This window comes from Salmo salar, chromosome ssa29 (genome assembly GCF_905237065.1).
Source record: "Salmo salar chromosome ssa29, Ssal_v3.1, whole genome shotgun sequence".
Classification (NCBI taxonomy): domain Eukaryota; kingdom Metazoa; phylum Chordata; class Actinopteri; order Salmoniformes; family Salmonidae; genus Salmo; species Salmo salar.
In genome coordinates, this window is record NC_059470.1 from 12,454,489 (window position 1) to 12,470,153 (window position 15,665).

Below are 15,665 nucleotides of genomic sequence, written 5' to 3' on the forward strand. Positions count from 1 at the left end.
GTGTGTTTATATGTATGTATCTATGTATGTATCAATGTACTGTATATACAGTATTTACCCAAAATATATGGATGATTGGAGATGACGCAGACAATTACATTGATGGAAGCTACAATCTATCTGCAATATTAAAGCTGATCTCGCCCCTAAAATAAAAATTTAAATTCTAAAAGTACAGTACGTTATCACCTCAGGTGGGAATCTCTCAAATTACTTCCTGGAAACAATGAATGATAGCTGAATTAATTATATTCTTTGATCTGGGCAATGTATAGTCGCTCTCTTCACACACAACACTGTTCTAGGGGAGATTATCTTTCAGCAAAGATTAAGCAAATTAACCATGATGTTGCCTCCCTAAATAACCCTTAGCTCCCAGCACCGAGCTGGCCAACAGTAGCCATAATGCAGAGCATGGGACAACATTTTGTCGATACTTTTGTGGATACACCAACTGGCATTTTTATCATGGGATATTAGGTGAGTTTACTCAATCTTTTATGTTAATGAAATGTTAATTTACTTTTGTTTTCGTTTTATTGTCGATGAGAGGAGTTGAGCTGTCGCACATACCTCTGTTCAAATTAATCTACCTTTAGCCTAGCTACTTTGTAGGTAACACATAGATAACCTTGTAGGTAAAATATAGATAACGGTGTATATTTCTACCATATAACAGTGTCGGCAATGTTACTTTACAATAATATTTTGTGATAGAAATGAAAGGGCCTATGTGATAAATAGTTACACTATCGGCACAAATGTTTATTTGTACAAATTCCTGATCAGAAATTGGATCAAAGAGACTAAACTATTTTCAACTACTTTAATATTATCCAATAGCCTGAAATAGCAAAGAATCCTATATAATGAATTACAATGTTGTTTCATTCATTGTTGTAGTCAGCAATAACCTATACATGGGTAATTAGGCAATTGAAAATGTCAGTCATGCAAGGTTCCACTTCTCAGTAGTCTGTTAAGCCTGATAACACCATGTCCCTTGAAGTAAACAACATATGCCCTCAAGACGTCACTCAATCTGTTACCAGTTTAATCGGACCAGTAAACAATTAGGCCTAACGAGGAAAATGTGATTTTGTTGATGTCCTTTATGCGTAATGAGCATTGCTAATGGGGCCTGTCTGTTGTGTTAAGCCTGTGGTCATAATCATCATGTGTTCACTTCTTCTTTGGTAAAGATCCTATATAATAGACAAAAAATAAATACTTTTTTAAATACTTGAAATAGCATACTCATTCAAGTACATAAGGAAAGATAATTGTTACATTACCTCCCACTTGTATGATGTATTACTAATTTTGAAAATATTTTCACAGCACTTTAAAACCTCTTAGGTGTAAAGTCCCCTGTTTTGAGGACCTGTTCTGGTTCCAACCAACATTTTTTATTATAAATCGAAATGCCTTGCATTGAGCGGTAGCCCTGATTCTCACGGACGCAGCAGTATGTCTCTTCTGCCTGTGTTAAGCAGGATGTGAAATCTGACACCACTTTAAGCTGGGATGTCCCTTCTACCATTTCATTCGATCTTCGGACTGTCCATCAACTCCCGGCTGAACCCTACGTCCCAGCCACTAACAACGCATATGCCTGGAATCCTTACATCATAACGCAGCAGGAGAGAGTGGTTTTTGTTGCTGTAGCACATTCAGAAATCGATTTATAGCCAATAGACTTTAAACAAAAAAAACCTTTTTTGTCATAGATGGACAAGATTAATATGAGAACAAAAACTAAAAGCAGGAAGCACCAGTGACTCGGTCAATACGAAAGTGGTCAGATGAAGCAGATGCTAAGCTACAGGACTGTTTTGCTAGCACAGACTGGAACATGTTCCGGGATTCTTCCGATGGCATTGAGGAGTGCACCACATCAGTCACTGGCTTCATCAATAAGTGCATCGATGACGTCGTCGCCACAGTGACCGTACGTACATACCCCAACTAGAATCCATGGATTACAGGCAACATCCGCACTGCGCTAAAGAGTAGAGCTGCCGCTTTCATGGAGCAGGACTCTAACCCGGAAGCTTATAAAAAAAATCCCGATATGCCCTTCGACAAACCATCAAACAGGCAAAGAGTCAATAGAGGACTAAGATTGAATCGTACTGCACCAACTCCAATGCTCGTCGGATGAGCTACATTACGTCTACGATCGCTTCGAGGCAAGTAACACTGAAGCATGCATGAGAGCATCAGATGTTCTGGATGACTGTGTGATCACGCTCTCCTTAGCCAATGTGAGTAAGACCTTTAAACAGGTCAACATTCACAAGGCCGCAGGGCCAGGCGGATTACCAGGACGTGTACTCCGAACATGCGCTGACCAACTGGCAAGTGTCTTCACTGATATTTTCAACCTGTCCCTGACTGAGTCTGTAATACCAACATGTTTCAAGCAGACCAGCATAGTCCCTGTGCCCAAGAACACTAAGGTAACCTGCCTAAATGACTACCGACCCGTAGCACTCACATCTGTAGCCATGAAGTGCTTTGAAAGGCTGGTCATGGCTCACATCAACACCATTATCCCAGAAACCCTAGACCCACTCCAACTTGCATACCGCCCCAACAGATCCACAGATGACGCAATCTCTATTGCACTCAACACTACCATTTCCCACCTGGACAAGGAACACCTATGTGAGAATGCTATCATTGACTACAGCTCAGCATTCAACACCATAGTGCCTTCAAAGCTCATCACTAAGCTAAGGACCCTGGGACTAAACACCTCCCTCTGCAACTGGATCCTGGACTTCCTGACGGGCCACCCCCAGGTGGTAAGATTAGGTAACAACACATCTGCCACGCTGATCCTCAACACGGGGGCCCCTCAGGGGTGCGTGGTCAGTCCCTCCCTGTACCTGTACTCCCTGTTCACTCATGACTGCTGGACAGGCACGACTCCAACACCATCATCAAGTTTGCAGATGACACAACAGTGGTAGGCCTGATCACTAACAACGATGAGAAAGCCTATAGGGAGGAGGTCAGAGACCTGGCCGTGTGGTGCCAGGACAACAACCTCTCCCTCAACGTGATCAAGACAAAGGAGATGATTGTGGACCTAGCCCGCCCCCATTCTCATCGACGGGGCTGCAGTAGAGAAGGTTGAGAGCTTCAAGTTCATTGGTGTCCACATCACCAATGAACTATCATGGTCCAAACACACTAAGACAGTCGTGAAGAGGGCATGACAAAGCCAATTCCCCCTCAGGAGACTGAAAAGATTTGACATGGGTCCTCAGATCCTCAAAAGGTTCTACAGCTGCACCATCAATAGCATCCTGACTGGTTGCATCACTGGCTGGTATAGCAACTGCTCGCCTCCGACCGCAAGGCACTAAAGAGGGTAGTGCGTATGGCCCATTACATCACTCGGGCCAAGCTTCCTGCCATCCAGGACCTCTATACCAGGCGGTGTCAGATGAAGACCCTAAAAATTGTCAAAGTCTCCAGCCACGCTAGTCATAGACTGTTCTCTCTCCTACCGCACGGCAAGCGGTACCGGAGCGCCAAGTCTAGGTCCAAAAGGCTTCTTAACAGCTTCTACCCCAAGCCATAAGACTCCTGAACATCTAATCAAATGGCTACCCAGACTATTTGCATTGCCCCCCCTCTCTTTTTTACACTGCTGCTACTCTCTGTTTATTATCTATGCATAGTCACTTTAATAACTCTACCTATATGTACATATTACCTCAATTACCTTGACTAACCTGTGCCCCCGCACATTGACTCTGTACCGGTACCCCCTGTATATAGCCTCGCTATTGTTATTTTACTGCTGCTCTTTAATTATTTGTTACTTTTACTTAGTTTTTTTAGGTATTTTCTTAAAACGGCATTGTTGGTTAAGGGCTTGTAAGTAAGCATTTCACTGTAAGGTCTACCTACACCTGTTGTATTCGGCCCGTGACAAATAAAATGTGATTTGATTTGATAATAATCAATCTACTGTTTATCATGATTTCTTCTAATTAAATGACCCACTGTCATTCATCTCCTCTTTCTCTCCATAGCCTATCAACCAGCCAAAATGAGTGAGGTGGGGCCAAGAAGGCCCCCCCAGGACCAGTCCTCGGGGAGTGGGCACACAGTGACCACGTCACGTCACCCCTATATCACAGACCCCATCGCCTCCAAGCACGTCTGCTTCTACAAGAGCGGTGACCCTCAGTTCAGTGGCCTGCGCATGGCCATCAACAGCCGCACCTTTAAGACCTTCGATGCCCTCCTGGACAGCCTCTCCAAGAAGGTCCCGCTGCCGTTCGGAGTGAGGAACATCACCACCCCGCGGGGTGTCCATGCGGTGCACACACTAGATGAACTGGAGGATGGGAAGGCCTACATCTGCTCAGACCAGCGGAAGGTCAAACCCATCAACATGGCAGCAGCCTGTAAGAAGCTTCCGCCCTGGTACCATGCCAGGCCCATGAGCGCCCGCCGTCGGGCCTTGCAACTGGCCAAACAGAACCCTGGCAGGCCCATGCGCAAAAAAACACCTGTGACTGTGCGCACACCTAAGAGGCTAATGGTGTTTCGGAATGGGGACCCAAGTGTCAAACACAATATGATGCTACAGAAAAGGACCACTCCCACCTTTGAGGCGCTGCTGGATTACGTGTCCGAGTTGATGCACTTTCCTGTGGTCAAACTACACACACCGGATGGAAGAAGGGTAAGTGCTCTCTCCATGCCTATGGACACTACAGTTACTGATAATAATAATAATAATTCAGATTTGCTTGTTATTGTTTAGTAACACTTCTTTCATATGTTCAACCTCAAGCTCCAGTTAGAGCAGGACACCACAGTTGATACTGTAACCAAACACGTGTGCCTCTCCTTTAGAGGTTCAGGCACTCAACTCTTACCTCACTCAACATTGGTATTATCCTGCGATGCCCTCACGTCATGACTGGAGGTGACCCAGCCTTAACTGATTGGCAGCATGTTGCCTGACTGACACATAACAGCCAGAGAAAGAGAAAGTCCTAAGCTCCTTAATTGTTAATCATATTAACCGAGAAGGCATTCTGGGATACTGTTTCTAGGGAGTAGGGACCTCAGAAAGTTCACCTTTTTTTTAATGTGTCATGAGATTGATTTAGCCTTGCTGTCCAATATTTATTGAATTATCAATTTATCAATTACAAACAATTCAATTGATCATTTCAACTCTTCTACTTCTATTTTTTAGCAAACTGCACATGATTTAGGTACCTACATGATTTAGGTACATATTTGGTGAAAATAATTTGGATAAATACAGTATTAGCTTTAAGGCAGGATTTTAAAAGTGGGCTATTTTAATAATTAATAGATGCCGTTTTTCAAATCAAAATTGAATTCCACTATTATTAGAGTACAATAAAAATATTTAATTTGTCTGTCTACAGGTGGATGGGCTCCCTGCTCTGATTCTATGCTCTGGGATTGTAGTAGCTGCCGGTCGGGAGGCCTTTAAGTCTGGAAACTACAAGACACAGAGATCTTCTGCTCCAACATGGCTTCCTGCCAGACGAATGGCATCTAAAAGACTAAAACAACCGGCACTCCGTAAGTCCAATTAGCTATGTTCACTCAACATTTTGTATGTTTTGCCTTGATGATTTAAATAGAATTTTGACAGCATATCCCTTTTAACTGCCATGTTTCTCATTACTTTGAGAATATGAAAATGCACTGTTAGACATGAATGTATGTCACATCTACAGTGCTACTGTACTAGCGGTAATCTATCCCCTCCCTGTCTACGTACCGTTACGGGATAAGCAGTGGGAAAGTGCTGAGACGTTAGTTTCATCCATAATACCATGGATGACCTACATCTTTATATGCGGCCAGTCATTATGCAGTAAGAACAGTGTGGACAGTGGATCTGGTTTTCTAACTAATGTTTTTGTTCTCTTTTTCTTCTTGCTTCTGGGGGATTTGATGACCTGCTGAAACATCCTTGCCTCCAAAAAATGTCCATCCATCATTTTTCACATTCTCTCCTTTGATCCACTCCAAAGGGAAAAAGAAGTCTGTATCCAGCAGCAAATCACGTCTTTTCTCCTCATCGTCAGAGAGATACTTTGTGAATCAGATACACCACTCCATTGCAGGAAGTCAGTGTGACCTCCCCAGTAACAACACGGGATCTGTGGTGCTGGAGGCTGGCCATTTTCTGGAGTCAGTTGCCGAAACGGACGCCGACACCTACAACGGACATGAAGGGGCAGACAACGGTATGCCCGGTGATGATGACATTGAGAAGTCCTTTCGGGTGAACCAGGATGGCAGCATGACGGTGGAGATGAAGGTACGACTGACCATCAAGGAGGAGGAGACCATCCACTGGACCACCACCCTGACCAGGTCCAGTGTGGCCAGCCAGCTCAGTGTGGCTGAGTCTGAGCTGGAGATCAGATCTCCTGAGTCCAATGCCCTACCACCAACACAACCCAACGCCATGGGCACCATCAGTGGGTACAATGCTAAAAAGGATGATCATGATGATGAGGATGATATGTCTCCAGAGGCCAGTGGACTTACCAGTGTGGAAGGAGATGAGGATAATTCTAAAATACATGTCGGTGAGGTCTCTCTCAGGAGGGCTCCTACCCCAGGACCCAGGAGATCCAGACAGAAGCAGGCCTCATTGGAGAACATCAACACACCATCAGGAGATGAGATTCAGGAGAACATTGTGGGATCATACTCCTACAGAGAGACAACTAAGAATGGAGAGGTCAAAGAGGAGTACTGCATGGTCAGACAATGCAGCAGCAGGCCAGTCCCTAAACCAAGGAGAGTTGGCTCTATGGATATCAACAACTACAATAAGATGCAATCCACTTTTAAATCTGGGGCGGCTGAGATTTTACAGATCCAAAATGGTGAGGAGGAAGTCAGAGAAAGTGTAATGCACATATACGAGCAGCAGACCTGTCAGGACAATTTCCTTGATAACAGCCAGTACAGTGTCCAGGGTGTGTCCATGTATGGTCTGATGTATGGGAGACCAGCCACCTCGGAAACAGCCCGCTTCTCCTCCAGTAATGACTTAGAGATGGAGCTGGAAAGACTATCTACAGCCTCAGAGTCGATCAGCGTGCGGAGGGCTGACCAGTCTCTGTCATCTGACTTCACCATACCCACATTTAAGGCTGGAGGATCTGTCCTAAAAAACAGGGTACTAAATGTCCATAAAACCAGTCTCTCCAAGCCCACCAAAGACAATGAGACCCCAAAGTTGGTCTCTGAAGCAAGCAAAGAAAATTCCACCAATAAAGGTGTAAAGAAAGTCAAGAAAAGTTTCTCAAAGCCCAAATTGAGAAAGTACCAGGTTCGTAAGAGTACAACACCAGACAAAAGACGTAAAGAGAGTAATGCAAATGGCCCTGAAAACAATAAAAGAGTGAAAACTGGGGGGTTTAGCCGCAATGCATCAATAAGGAAAATTTATGGACCAAAACCTGCCAGAAGTCTAATGAAAAATAAACTAAAAGGAAAGGAAATCAAATTAAATATTGAAAACCCAAAGGAATCGTCAGTGAAAGAACTAAATGTTAGTGAAAATGGAAATGAAACTTCAGTTTCAGTAAAGAAGAAATTATTGCACGTTTCATTTCCTACGGAGGCCCAGGTGAAGGGAACACTGAAAAGGCGGAGGTCCGTGCACGAGGAGAGAAGGATTCAAAAAGAGAGTCATGATATGTCACTGCCGTCACTCCTTTCATCCTCTTCTAATATCAATGAATATGTTGAGAACTGGCTAGAGAAAGCCCTCCCAACTGTGTACCCAGACCCAGTGGAGGAAACTCAAAATGTGGAGACACCAACAATGTCTCAGGTAGAAACTGAGGGGGACATTGTTCCAGATGTGTCAGAAATCAATTGTGAAATGGATATTGAAGAAGATGCGTCTTGTTTTTTGAAAGAAAAAACACAAACACCAAGTAGTCCATCTTTGGTAACAGCAGCATTTCCACATAGAACATTTGAAAATATAGCAACACAGACAAACCTGACTATGGAAAACACAACATTACCATGTCCTTCTGACCCATCATTGCAAAAGACCCCATTACACATTGATACTATACAGGAAAGGTTGCCCACTAATCCCTCAGCTGAAAATCCAGCTCTCTCCAACGGTTTCTCTGTCTTTCCTCCTGCAATAATCTCAGTAGAAAAGCCATCACCCTCTGACAGTCCTTCGTTGGAACAAACATCAATGCCCATAAAGATCTCAGTAGAGAAGCTACCAATTCCAAATGATCTGTCATTGGAAAATACATTAGTACCAAATAGCTCCTTAAAAGAGAAGATCCCAGTCTCAAACAGTCTCTCGCCTGAGAAGACACCACTGCCTGCTAAAACACAAACAGAGAAGACGCCATTGTCCAACAAAGTCTTAGATGTGTCTTCAGTAGCTAGCAGTCCCTCATATTTAATGTGTTCATCGCCTAGTAGTTTAGGTTATGAAGAACAACCCTTACCAAGCAGTCCTTCATCAGACAAGGCTCCGTCACCGACTGGCCATGTATTTGAAAAGACATTGTTCAACCACTCCACTCTGAAAGAAGCACCATCACCTAAACTCTCGACAAAAAAGACACGATTGCTCAGTAATCTCTCCCTGGAAAAGCAACTATCATTCAGGAAAGCCTCAGCTGAGAAGTCTTCAATATCCAGTGGTCCTACTGTGGAAAAAGTGTTGGTGGATAAGGCACCAATCTCCAATGGTCTCTCATCTGACAAGACATCACAGCCTGCTAAAACCTTAACATCCAACAATGTCTTAAATGAGGCTTCATTAGCTAGTAGTCCCTCATGTTTCATCTCGACATCACCTACTAATCTCACATCAGATGAAAGAGCCTTATCAATCTCCCCCTCATCAGAGGAGGCTCTATCACCCACTGGCCATGTATTGGAAAAAACAACATTGTTCAACCACTCCACTCTGAAAGAAACATCATCACCTAAACTCCCAACGAAGAAGACACGATTGATCAGTAATGCCTCCCTAGAAAAGCAACTATCACTCAGAAGATTGTCAGTGGAGAAGTCTTCATTGTCCAGTAATCCTACTTTGGAGAAGGCCCAGTTATCAAATCCTGGTCAAATCGCAGTAGATAAAACACAACTACCTAACAGCCACTCATTGGAAGAGACATCGCCACCAAATAAGTCTTCATTACCCAGTGACTCCACTTCAGAAAAGACCCAATTATCTAGCAGTCCTCAACAAGGAAGGACACCACTACCAAGACATATCTCTTTGAAAACACAATTGCACAACAATTTTTCACCTGAAAGAACAAATTTACCCACTCTTATGACGAGAAATAAGTCAGCTCCCAGTAATCTCTCTTCAGAAAAGATACCAGTACCTAGTAATCGCACATTGAAAAATAGACTGTCACCATATTCTCAGACTTTGGAAATAGTGTCACCACCTATGAGACTCAAGGCAAAAAAAAAGCCAGTATCTAGAAATCACTCTCTGGAAATCGAATCATCCCCAGTAAGTCCCACCTTGAAAAGGACACCTTTACCAAGGAAAAGCCACCAAACGCCATTATCGCCTAAGTCAACGCCAGTACACCTCAATTCCTCCATGAAGAAGACACCAATACCTCCCAGTCCCGCTTTGGTGAATCATGAAGAGACAAATGGTGATGATAACCTGAGCAATTCAGATCAGGGAGACAGTACAAAAGTAACAGCAGAGGAGCCTCTAACAAAAGCACAGATACCATCATACAGAGAAAAACTGCCTCCCCAGCCAGACATGAAACCTGTGCTAGAGAAGCTCTGTTTCTCAATTCGGTCAATTAGACAAATCACACACAACAATCGTCCATCTTGTCTTGAAAAGTCAAACAGCTTACCTGATTTCTCCTCCCATGTGGCCTCTACATTTGGGTCATCCTCCAAAGCTCTCCTGGCATTCTTATCTGTTATTACCTTAAAGGAATGCTTCACTAACTGGAACATACCTGAATTGAATGCAAACAGTGTAAGCTGTGCTGAGGCTTTGAAAATGATAGAGTCTCTGAGAGAAATTGCCAACATAGAGGATGCAGAGGAGTTGAAAGCTAGCTTGTCAGATTTGCAAAAGTCTACTTCAGCACAACTGCTGCAAAGTTGGAAGGGCTTCCAGGAACTCAATGACAAAGTCAGAAGTCGCAGCTCAGCACTGAACAGTTCAGAGCATGATCTCTTGTTTGAGACACGCCCATTGGAGGACTACAACATTAAAGAAAAAACACTGGATATCGATGAGCTAATAAATGAGCTTGATGCGCCTGAAAAGGTCAAGGAAGCATTGGCAGCCCTTTCAACAGGGGTGAGCATGGATGGAAATGAAATAAAAATGTCTAAAAAAGCTCATGAAAAAGTGGAGTCATCCCCAGAGGGAAGGGTAAATGCCAATTCAACTGCAGTCCCTAAGGAAGAGGCTGCCAATGATAATGTGCTTAATATAGAGGCTAATGTTGATGTTAAATCCATCATTAAAACATTTACAAATATTCACCATCCCAAAGAGGTGGCTGAAAATACAACGTCACCAATCCCAGAGAGCCCAAGCAGTAGGCAAGAGCAGTACTTCTCCTCAGAAGAACACATCTTTAAAGAGGATTACATTTGCCACAGAAACAGACAGGCAGCAAATAAGGAAGGTTCTGACAACTGGGAAGAGGAGGCTAAATGTACACACAAACAGGTTGACCATGATGAAGAACAGACATCCTCAGAGATAGAGCAAGCTTACAGTTTAGTACTGCATGATGGCTATTTGGACAAGACAGCCTGTTCTGTGGCAGCTAAAGAGAAGGATGGGGACATACAAGCAGGCTATGTGAAGGAGGAAGAAAGCTTGAAGAAAGAGCAAGAATACTACATTGAGAACCCACATGTGGAGCAAGAGATCAACACTATGGAGCACCAGCTTGGTAATGAGGAAGGAAAGTCCACTGCTGAACAACACCAGGCTAGCTCAGAGGAAGAACAGGAAGGTCCATTTGAGAACCAACCAAACGACCAAGAGGAGCCAGAGGTTAAATATGTTGAGTTGAAGGTTAGCAGTAAGGAGGAGGAAAGCTTGAAGGAAGACCAGGAATACTACATTGAGAACCCACCAAGTCATGTGGGGCAGGAGGTTACATCTATGGAGCAGCAGGTCAGCTGTAAGGAAAGCGTAGAAAAAGTCCAGGCTAGCTCAGAGGAAGAATGTGAGTGTCACATAGGCCAAAACCATGAGGACCCAGAGGCCAAATGCTTGGACCTGCAGGATAGCAGTGAGAATGGAAAGTCCACCCCTAAAGAAGACCAGACTAGCTCAGATGAAGAGCTGGAACGTCATGTTGCGAACAAACCAACCCATGAAAAGCCTGAGGTTAAATATACAGATGTAAAGGTTAGCAGTGAGGAAAGCATGTCTAGTCTTGAAGAAGAGCAGGCTAGCTTAGAGGAAGAGCTTGAATGTCACATTGAGAACCAACCAAGTCATGAAGAGAAAGAGGTTAAATGTATAGAGATGCAGGTTAGTAGAAAGGAAAGAGAGTTTACCCCTGAAGACGACCAGGCTAGCTTAGACGAGGAAGAGGAAAACCGGGCAGACAACCTTCCCAATGCAAATGCACACATTAACGTGAAGGATGAGCAGACTCACTTATGGATGAAGCAGACTACCGAAAAAGAAATAGTGTCTACTGTCATAGAAATTAAGCCTAGCTTGGTCAAACAGCATTCTAGTGATGACAGGATGGATAAGGACAGCGGAAAGGATAGTGAGCAGCATGTTAGCTTTGAACAACAGTCTGATACTGCAGAAGAAGCCAACGTTGAGGATAATCGGCGTAGCACAGAGAAGAAGCAGGTACGCTATGAAGAGAAGCTGCCTAGCTCTGAGGCAGAACATGTTGGCGTAAAGGATGAGCCATATACAGAGGATGAGAGTTATGCAGAGTACGAGGAAAGCTTCGTAGAGAAACAGCCGTTTGAGGAGGATACGAAATACGAAACGACTGAGGCAAAAACAACCAACCGTTTTGAGGAACCATTACCATCTGTAGCAGAGCGAGTAAAACTATTGGATAAGAAGATTGCTGATGTAGAGCAAAGGAAAAGCATTACTACAGAGACAACGGGCATCAAACCGTTTGCCCACATAAAGGTTCCCGCTTTCTCAGATGGCGATGATTTAACAAACGTATCCCATCTATCTAATGAACAAGCCGAGCTTGTGGAGGAAGCATCTGAGACGCAAACAACCAATTATGTTATTGAGGATGTCAAAGAGCAAGACAAAGCTTCTGTGCACACTTGTAAAAGGACAACGTGGCCTATAAATACATCAGAAACTGTAGTCACGTCCCCCCCAGCTCCACAATCCTCCTCGCTAGCATTTAGCTATGATGGCTGTATAACTAGAGAGCCTGAGGGAAATAGAGTCAAGAAAATAAAGGAAATGTTTATGGCAAAAAGCCTTGTGGACATTCAGTATGGACAAACAAGACTAACCAGCCCAAACAGCTCAGATCTGTCTGACAACAGACCAGAGACTTCTGACGGTAGTCATCGATCACTGACGTCAACTGAGATGTCCAGTGGTGAGGATGATTCCGTGAAGAAATCCATCACAAAAGGCTTTGTCAGGAGAACTATTGAAAGGCTTTATGGGAAGAAAGATACAAATGAAAAAGTCCTTGCCAGTGAAAGTCAGCCAATATCTGTCCCAAGACCAAAGTCCAGAGAATTTCCTGGTAAGATCAGCCTTTCCCCATTCCATAATGCACGGACCAAAGTAATGTTGGACTTATCATACTTCAATGCCACAAGCTCTTTTGACACATACAGTGAGCCAACGCGTTGTCTCGCCTTCAATACACAGGTCGGGCCTGGAGACTGTGTCCCGATAGATGAAAATAGGTGGCTCCTCAGAGAGTGCGTGATCAGAAAGTCTGTTTCAGAGCCTATTAATATAAACAAGAACACATCTGTGTTAACTGAAGATGAGTGCAAACATACAAAAGAAGATGTTCCTTACTCCCTTTTCGGCCACAACGATCGGGAGGACATGGTGAAGACTGTGAAGCCTTTAGTGGCAAAGTGCACCTATTTCAACCTGCCTCATGGCTGTGACTCAGACCCGTACCAGGATGACCTAAGTTCTGTCAGCAAGGGCAGTGCCATGGGTGACATCTCGAAGGACAGTAAAGACAATGCAGAGGAACCCAAGTTGTGGGCTGAGAAGAATGGAACACTGCCAGCTTTTTCCCCTACTGACTTCAAGATGCCAGATAATAAAGTGCACCCTCTGATAGAAGGCCCGGGAGGTGGAAAGGTTGTGGTGGTCCAGCCTGGCAAAGGTCAGTCTGGCAAAGGTCAGACAGATGTCAAGAAAATTCCACAGGAGCCAGATGTACTAGAGATTCTCTACTTCTCCTGTGGCCAGCACTGCCCCATCCTTTGACTGTGACACTTAAATATGGGCTCTCTGCAAAAGTCAGCTTATTACTGAGGGCATTCAAGGTACTAGGAGATGTCATATTTTTCTTTAAGATGGATAAGACTCAGTGTGTCCTGTGGGATAAAGTTATTAATGAATACTTTGTGCCTGAACATTAACGTTGCCACTATGATGGCTTATACAGCATGATATCGTAACACATTGTAATAGATTGTTAAGAAAATATACATTTTACAATAACTTCGGTGGAATAGACAACACTAATGGATGAAACTTATTTCACTAGTTTTTTTTATATCATGTGAATTGTACAATTTTCCAAAAAACATTTTACTCAACAATCTGTTATGCCATGTTCAACTTTTAATACCTTTTAATATATTCTGTAAATATGGCATCTGTACATATATTTACAATAACACCTTGACTGTGTATTTTCTGTGTACTGTGTATTTTCTGTGTACTGTGTATTTTCCACCCTCCATTAGCACTAGGTAGGTGGGCTGTCCTAAGAATGAGCATCCTGTGCATTACTGTAATCTTGTTTAAAACGCTTTAGATCAGGTCCTCACTGATGTCACGCAATGGCAATCCCCTTTACTCAGAACCTAACATGCCTCTGGGTCGTACCACAAAATCAGTGCCTTCTGCGTCCCTTTGATATTTTAAGTAGAAACTGTGCACAAATATAGAATTTAAAAGTGCTATATTAAATAAAGTTCCCTTTAATATAGACCACATGGAAAATTCTATAAATCTGATTTTTTATATGAATAAAGATAATTTATTTCATGTGATTAGTGATTCATTTTAAGATAAAAAAACAACAACCGTCCCTCTTTTACATTTTACCAGACAATCTTATCCAGAGCGACTTACAGTAGTGAATGCATACATTTGATACATTTTTTCTCTGTACTGGTCCCCCGTGGGAATCGAACCCACAACCTTGGTGTTGCAAACACCATGCTCTACCAACTGAGCCACACGGGACCACAAGGTGAGCCCTATAACGTGAACTCAACTCAATATGGTAAACAATTCCTTTTTTACATTTCTATATATTTTTTAAATAAAAAAAACAACAAAACACTGAACATCTAATAGTCAAACCGTGTAAAAGCAGGCGAGCTGGTTCTACTATTTTGAGCAATTTGCGGTGGAAAACTGAGCAGGTCTAGCATAACACATCAACGCTGTTGCCCATAGATAGACAGGCTATAAATGTTTTAACAATAAAAAAAACAATTGGGAAGCTAGCATTCAATTGCCTCCTCCTGTCACAAGGGGATTTATGGATGATTTAAGATGAAGCCATCAACCCTGTTATGGTGATGTGTAACAGGGTTTAAACCTCTTGAGATGGGAAAACATTTTTTATTAAGTTGAACATGTGCTCTTTATGACAGAATTTTTTTATTAGGTGAAACAAAATGTTTGTTTTGTTTCACCAAGTTACACTACTCAAAAGGCACCTAATTGGTGGAATGACCCCCCTTCAAGGTTCATGGTCATGCCTGTGCAGTGTGGTCAAAACGGTGCTTGATCACAAGCTCTAGAAATGTATTGTCTGTCAGTAACCCCCTGGTACTTAACGTTGTATAGTGTATTAGCTGTACAGTTCATTTATTTGTGTAAATGCATTTCTCTCGCATCATTACATGAGAGTGAATTCATAAAGTATAGAATGAATTCAGAAAGCAAATCTCTAGATTTGCATTTATAAACGATAGCCCTAAGCACAACTTGCGATAACAAACTTTTATTACACTACTTCTATCATAGGTGTACATTTCTGGCAGCTGTGATTTATTCTATTGAGTGTTTCTTTACTGAATTTCTGTAATTTGTAAATAAAAACAAAAGCTATACCTGTTTTTGTCCAACCTGTTTGTCTATTCTCTGTGTTTAATGTAGCCACAGGTTGACAAGTGTACAAGATTCATCTGTAAAGGGCTCATATACTGTAGATGCACATTTTGGGTGAATATACTGATTATGTGTGTGGTCACGTTTAGTGGCTAACCAGTAGACCCTGCATTTGTGAAAATAATTATATGAACTATATTTCCTCTATATAGCGTTTGGAAGCAGTAATGTATTACACTGTAATAGAGATTAACCTCCTGGTTTTGATCTTTTCAGATTTACTGAAAAGTTC

The 15,665-nt window shown here is 42.8% G+C and overlaps 1 protein-coding gene across 1 annotated transcript; it reads left to right on the forward strand.

The window, feature by feature from the left end:
• Positions 1–389: 389 nt before the first annotated feature.
• On the forward strand, positions 390–15,313 carry LOC106590155 (uncharacterized). Its single transcript, XM_014180806.2, has 4 exons — positions 390–480; positions 4,053–4,711; positions 5,433–5,592; positions 6,051–15,313. The coding sequence occupies exons 2-4, from the start codon at positions 4,070–4,072 to the stop codon at positions 13,505–13,507; spliced, it is 8,259 nt and encodes a 2,752-aa protein (XP_014036281.2). The 5' UTR covers positions 390–480; positions 4,053–4,069; the 3' UTR covers positions 13,508–15,313.
• The last annotated feature ends 352 nt before the right edge of the window (positions 15,314–15,665 follow it).